General features: G+C 41.5%; 2 protein-coding genes across 4 annotated transcripts in view; one reads left to right on the top strand and one right to left on the bottom strand.

The window, feature by feature from the left end:
* The window catches only part of znf236 (zinc finger protein 236), a 50,100-nt gene extending 46,304 nt beyond the window's left edge, over positions 1-3,796 (top strand). Inside the window, exon 32 of the mRNA XM_005743235.1 lies at positions 2,414-3,796. Within this exon, the coding sequence (XP_005743292.1) occupies positions 2,414-2,535 (122 nt within the window). The 3' untranslated portion in view covers positions 2,536-3,796. The remainder of the gene's footprint in view (positions 1-2,413) is intronic.
* Positions 3,797-5,381: 1,585 nt separating this feature from the next.
* Positions 5,382-7,231, bottom strand: part of LOC102201739 (myelin basic protein-like) — a 14,461-nt gene continuing 12,611 nt past the window's right edge. For all 3 annotated transcript variants that reach the window (XM_005743229.2, XM_005743230.2, XM_005743232.2), the window contains one exon: positions 5,382-6,738. In XM_005743229.2, the coding sequence (XP_005743286.1) occupies positions 6,706-6,738 (33 nt within the window). In that variant the 3' untranslated portion in view covers positions 5,382-6,705. The remainder of the gene's footprint in view (positions 6,739-7,231) is intronic.

The raw sequence follows: 7,231 nt of genomic DNA, 5'->3' as shown, positions 1-7,231 counted from the left end.
AAACCGGTGACCTTCCGGTTACAGATGCGCTTCCCAACCCCCTGAGCCACTGTCATCCCCACTGGTTTATAATCAATTATAACCTGATTGTTTAATATAAGCAAATGTTAATATGCATGAATGGATCAATTAACTCACTAACACATGTAATTCTTTAACCTTAGCCTGAATAAAGGGATGATGAATACAAAGGAACAACACTGAGTGAATGAATTAAACCATTAAACAGATTTAAAAATGACAAAACGTTCATCTCATTAGAAAATATTTGTTTTCTTCTGTCTTAAACACACTGTATCCAGATCTTATAACCACAGAAAAATGTCTAAAAATATGGATTCATTTTCTTTGATTTTCATTTTAGACCTGACCCACAGGAATCTTGTTAATAGACTCAGTTTAATGACCACTTTACATCAAATGGTCCTTAAGTTCCTTAATCTATTTAAAGAGAGAAAGGTTGTCATGGTGCTGTTTGGAGTGCTTATATTCACCACATGACACGCACAAGAGAAAGGCAAGACGAGAGCAGTCTGTGTTAATAAGGAAGATTTATTAACACAGACACTTGGCATTAGGAAGTTTAAGGCCACCGATTATGGACTGAGCTAAAGGAAGGCTTGCACGATGAAAAGACAAAAATCAGTAATTTAATAAAATTCTAGTAGCGACACTGTCTGCTCTTTGTGTGTCGGCACAACACTGGTTCTTCCCAAGAGTTAGGTGCCTTTTTTAAGCTTGAATAATTCATAGATCAGTATTAAGTTCCAACTCGCACTGGAACAGTCGCAGCTGAGTGTGAAGGGCTGGGAATGAGAATTAGCATCTCCAAATCTGAGGCCATGGTCCCCTCTGTTCGATCTATGTTCCTACCCTCACCTATGGTCATGAGCTTTGGGTAGTGACTGAAAGAACGAGATTGCAGATACATGCGGCAGAAATAGGCTACCTCAGAGGGGTGGCTGTATTCTCCCTTAGAGATAGGATGAGGTGGTGGCCATCCGGGAGGGGTTCAGACTAGAGCTGCTGCTCCTTCACATCGAAAGGAGCCAGTTGAGGTGGTTGGGGCATCTGACAAGGATGCCTCCTGGGCGTCTCCTGGGTGAGGTGTTCCAGGCGTGTCCAACTGGGAGGAGGCCCCAGCGCAGACCCAGGACACGCTGGAGAGATTATATCTCTCGGCTGGCCTGGGAACCCCTTTAGTGTTCCCAAGCTAAAGCAGGTGGCTGGGTAAAGGGAGGTCTGGGCTTCTCTACTTAGGCTGCTGCCCCTGTGACCCGGTCCCGGATAAGCAGCAGAAGAAGATGGATGGATGGATGGATGGAAGTGTTAAGTGCCTAACTTGGCAAACTATTGCTCAAGACTATTTTATAACATAAAAAAAAGTCTGGCTGGAAACATAATGTCTACATTCATGACCCTGCAAGATCCCCACACGTTGCAAAGTTATCAAGTCTTTGTCCATCGACATGTTGCAAGATGTAAGAAGGTGACAGACTTGTCTTTTCAAAGTCATCTCAAAATGTATGATGGGCACAAGGACTTTGAGTATTTTTCTCATGACCCCTTTAGAACACTTTTACTTTATTCTTTGTAAAACCACAAGAGATGAAGGACACCCCCCTCCCAAAAAAATCTTTTAATCTTTTTTATTCTTTTCATTTTTCATTTCAACACTTTTCAGTCAGACTTGAGCATTGTTTCAGTGAGGAATAAGGGCAGAAACACTCCTGACAGCCTTGATATGATCTGACAGCCTTTTCTTTTTGCTCTTAATACATTTTGTCATTGTGAAATTGAAAAATTCAAAAAGAGCTTTTAAAGCAGAAAGCTATATTATATATTTTAATATGAATACTTCCTAGTATTCCATCTGTGACTTCACGCAACTGCAGGCTCATCAGCAAGGTTAAAATGTTCAGGAAAAAAATGGAAAAATTTGTCTCTTTGCTATTCGAGTCATGTGTCTGCTTCAAAGAGTAAGATTCAGCCCTTTCTGTTCTGAAAAACAGTTTTCAGCCTAATGAATATTTGTTTGAAGTGTTTCAGATAATGAAATGATTCTAAAATATTAGTAAAGGACTGTGAGGTCTGTAGTGGTAGAAAAAACGTACGCCAAGTTGACTTATTGTTGTTTTATACTGTGACACGAGTCTCAGGTGCTGTTTTTTCAGACTGAAGGCTAACAGTGAGGATGAGGGTACATTAAAACACATGATGGAACAGCGCAGAGAGGGAAAGGCTGCTTTTGATTCTTATTTGCATGACAGCCACTGGTAAATTGAGTCAGGCATCAGAGCTGATGGTGCTGCTCTACCAACGTGTGTGTTAATGTGTTTTTGCCAATGCTAAAGAGAATTTCACTGGAAGAATCGTGCAAATCCACTCATTTTTTCCCTCTTTCTGCTTCCAGGTCAAATACAAGATGTGCCCCTGGGCCAAGAGGAAGCGGCGCCTCGGGTCGAGGTGACCCCTGAACTTGACCTGGAAGTGGTTCCTGAAGCAACAGGAGACTGGCCGAACGTCTTCTCCTGACCGCAGCCCGCATGACTGCCAAGTATCAGAAAGCACTGCAGAGTCTCATGAGCACTTACTGGCTAAACAGCAAAGCTTTGCCAAACACAATAATCCTCTGAAAGGGGCTGTGTGGCTGAAAACGGATTTGAGGCCCTACCATCAGCTGAAGTGAATAGCGTTCATCATTTCTTTTCGTTACTGTTCTGCTCGGATCTTGGCATTAATGTGGATGTTTCTTTGACACCTGGCACCCAGCTAAGCTTTGTTGCCGACCAAATGCACCTCTACTCTCCGGCCTACTTCTGCAGGGCAGTGGAGCCCCGCCACCTCTCAGAAATTACTCAAGAAACTTATCAAAAAGCCCTTCAAATTCCCCAAATCCCACTTGGATTGTGCAGCTACAATCTGAACTGGGAGAACTCCATGGCCCACCCGACTGTGGACAAACACCCCCATAGCTCCTGTCTCCATCTGAAAATGGGTCCGAGCTGTTTCAGAAGGACAACACAAGGAGGACCTGCACAATATCAGTCAGGTGGTCTTAATGCTGTACATTCAAGTCCTCTGTCCTTGTAGCGGTCCCTGGCGGTTTATTCAATTCAGCATCAAAGCAAGGGGAGTCTGGCTCCCTCTGATTGGCCTAATGACTTTAATCCGTTCTGCTGCGGTCTGATTGTCATCAGTATGATAACCGCTGGAGAAGTTTGGTTCAGGGAACACAGGCATCCCAGATAAGTCTCCACTCTGGAGACAGAGGTCTCCCTCTAATGCCGGCCCTGCTGGAAATAGAGGAAACTGGAGCGTGCTGCAGAAACTTCCCAGCGACCAGTGTCGTCTCTTCTTCGGTGGTGTGCTCACAGGGAGCTGCAGGCAGCTTACCGCTGTCATGGCCTAAAAGCAACAGTCTTACAGTACATAAGACAGAAAGCACTTCTTTTCTACTGGTTTACTTTTGTCATATTTATACTGTACATATTTCATCTCCGAGTGAAATGTTTATTTTCGATTGATGTTTTAGTTTGAAAACAGCGGCTCACTGTGAAAGCTGCGCCATTTTCCAGATTCATGATTGAGGACTGCAACACTTTTTCTTTACTGTCTCACTTTGTAAATAGTGTAGTTAGATGGGGTATATTTTTTGATGAACCACCACAACACAGATTATTGGATATATATAATTTGAGCATTAGGTTGGATTTGTTATGAAGCAAAGCCAATGTACAGCTGTTTCTTCTTCTTTTCTATTGTCCATAATAAGTTAAGATTAAAGTAATTTTTCTACTAATTAAAGCTGGTTGTTTGTTTATTACTATGAATTACAGATAGAATAAACTGTTTTGACGTTTTGGGGGCTTATCGGCTTTGTTGCCAAGAGTCAAATGAGGACAGTTGCTTTTGCACAGGAGGAGCATTCAGGCAATATAAAAAGGTGGTCCCTTCGTATTTTGTGCTTCTTTTTTTTGTCAGTCAGTGTGCAAAAAAAAAAAAAAAAAAAGGAGGGGGGGATCAAGCTATTTTTATGAACTGCCTCTCCAGGTGCGAAATGTGACAGGGAATGTGCTCATAAGTCACTCAAGATCTGCACACTAGATTTTAGCAAGTGAATTCAAACGGAGCATTTTTAACAAGAAAATCCCAGAAGGCACCTGGAGTCACAACCGTGGTCGGCTTGAGCAACGAGCCCGGCCTTGCTCTGATTTGTTGGGTAGAGGCAGTGCTTCTACATAAAAATACAAAGTAGCTGTTTGCTGGATTTGACCCAACACCAGCGTTGATATAAAACTAGTCGACAACTGTTTTTTCTTGAGTTTTTTGGACCAAACATGATGTAATCTATTCGCTGGTGAGTTTGTGATCTGGATGTAGGAACTCCTGGCACAATTTTCACACAATTAAAATGTTTTTTTTTTTTTTGTCTCTGTAAACCCACAGTGGGGATTTTAAATCAATCAATATGCGATTGAAGTCCAGACTTTCAGCATCTCAAGGGAGGAAACTTCAGGTTATAGATGTCAGGATTTTCATGCATGTCTTAAAAACAGACCTTGTAATTAAAATCATGTCAATTTGTCCAGCTATTTCAGAGCATCTGAAATGGGGTCAACATATTAAAAATGGTTGTAATTCCTGAACAGTTAATGCAGTACTTTTCTTAAAGTCTTTGAAAGTCTGCACAGCAAACTCTGGACCTATCTGTACCTCTTTGCTATATCGTCACATAAAACAGACAAATATCCATGTTGGGTAACTCCATCCTGTTTTCCATTAACTTCCCCATTCACTGTGCAACTACAATAGATTTCCCCAGGTTCAAATTAGAACTCATACAGCTGTTACATGGCTGGTGTTTCTGTGGCCTCTGATTCACTTTTGAATAACCACTCCAAAATGACGTGGAAAAGGAAGAAAAAAACATGTTTGGAGGGCCGTGTTTATCTTTAATTATGAAAGCTGTGGTAAAAAGAATTTCACATGTATCCTCTTGGGGGAAATGCATTCATACTTTCAATGCTCCAGCAAGCTTTTGTACTTCAGTAATTTCAGCATGACATGAAACTGCATATACTCTGTGTGATTACACATGTGCTAGAATAGCGAGCAGGTACTCCATCTGCTCCGGTCATGAGCTCCGAAAGCTTGGCCCAAATAGTGATTACCGGGTGAATCACGAATTTGGGCTTAATGGGAAAAAAAAGACTGGCATGTCTTTGTTTGGTGTGACCTTGTTACATCACTTTGTTTCACTGTTTTTTGTTGTTTTGTTTTTTTAAAAGATACATCATTTGCTGCTCTAGACAAAAAGACACAATGCAGTCAGTAGAGCTGGTTTTATATATTTATATATATATATATAGATATAAATATTTTTTTAAATGTTTTATTCTCAGTTAAGTGGCAGGTCGTGTTTTATTACACATACAGTAATGAGGAGGAAGTTTACATTCATTCTCAGGGTCCTTTCAGAACAAAGAAAAACAACACAGCTCTCAGAAGGCTCAAGCAAACAGGGGGCGGGTGGGGATGCTGCAGATCACACGTGGCTGCTTTTGGAAGATGGATGGAACAGCACAAAACTTCTTCTTTTTCTTGTTTGTTTTTTTACAGAAAACTCACAAATTGTCAAAAAGAACAAAAACACCTCATAATGTGTCATTACAAAGTTAGTTACAGAGCACCTTTTTGAAATTGTGTGTTTTTTTATTATCCACATGAAGGAAAAACAGCACATTGTATTTGGTAGTCAGGAGGAAAGGCACTTATTGTTGAGCTTTTTTTTTTAATGAATTCAGTTTACAGTATCTGTGCCAAACAGGAGACAGAAGCAATGAGATGAGGAGACTTGCAGTACACTAAAGCAGTGAAGAAAGGTCTGAATGTGGCATCGTGATTCAGATTCAAGGTTTTAAAAAAGGTGGAAAACTGCACTGTTATGTGTGGACAGGTAGATTAGTCATTATCTCATAGACTGAAAAAGACTACAGGAGAAACTCAATTTAGAAAATTTAGAAACTTTTACAACAAAACTCCAGATTCAGCCTTAGGTCCTATGATGACAAACGCAGATCAACGTACATGTAGGACAGGACGCTTAACTTAAGTGACGTAGACAGCGTGACGAGACAGAAAACCGCTCTTTTCTAAAACAGAAGTCACCCGGTCTTTTCACCGGATCGGCAGACGGCAATGACGGTCAAGTCAGTCGGACTTGCACCGGCCCTAACCTTCAGCTCTCCGGGTCTGCTTCAGTTTTAGCCACCTTGTGTTAGAAAGAAATACATGGAGACATCCACAGAAACCCAAATACACGTGTGTATATATAGAGGGGTGGGGGCGTTCAGGCTGCACATGTGAGCGGCTTCGGGATCAACTTCGGCAAATGGTTCACACCGGTGATGATGACTGCATAGACTTAGCACAATGCAATGCAGGGAAAGGAGGGAGGAGACAGATTGTGTCGCTATCTACCAGCCAAAAGAGTGTTTGGGGCGGTGGGGGGGGTGGGGTGGAAAGAAATGAGGGATTTAGTGAGCATTACAGTGTTAACAGAGGTGGAAGGGAAGGTGAGTCTAAGGGATGACTAAGATTTCCTCGCTTTCTTCCTCTCTTTTTTTTTTTTTTTTTTAAACACCCCCCCGTGCTCTTGAACGTCTTCCGTCGTGCTGTTGGAAGGGGCTGTACAGATGGACCTCAGCGTTTGGCTGGAGAAGCACTCCTGCTTCCCTGCATAAGACAAGACACATGATGAAAATGTGCACATGACATGTCGGCTTCAGCACTAAAAGAGAGCCCTCCGGTCATTTTGCACAGAGTGTAATTACAGTGTTCACTTAAGCACTTTGCAGACAAATCCACGAATAGATCATTCAGCTAATAACTTCTGAATGAAAAAAACAGCCTTCACTGTGAATGACGGTCATTATAAACCATCAGCCTTGTGAAAAGATAAACTGCCCAGATAAGTTGCTGTTTTTCTTTTGAATACATGATTTCATCAGCTTTCCCATTAAGCCTGAAATTGACACACATTGATGAATTAACCAACTTTCAGGCTTTTTATCTCCCATACGTTCTCAAACTGAACAATGACCTTAACATTTGCTTGGAAATCTTATTAGCTAAAGTTAAAGTCATAAGCAATGTGTTAAGACCAATGTGTCACCCACCTGCATCTGGAAAACAAACTTCAATACAAGAGCAGTAAATTTAGGTCAGT

The sequence above is a fragment of the Pundamilia nyererei genome, unplaced genomic scaffold, assembly GCF_000239375.1.
Source record: "Pundamilia nyererei isolate P.nyererei 1_Seehausen unplaced genomic scaffold, PunNye1.0 scaffold00129, whole genome shotgun sequence".
In the NCBI taxonomy this organism is placed as follows: domain Eukaryota; kingdom Metazoa; phylum Chordata; class Actinopteri; order Cichliformes; family Cichlidae; genus Pundamilia; species Pundamilia nyererei.
The sequence above is the reverse complement of the archived record's forward strand: the minus strand, read 5'-3'. Positions and strand labels throughout refer to the sequence as shown.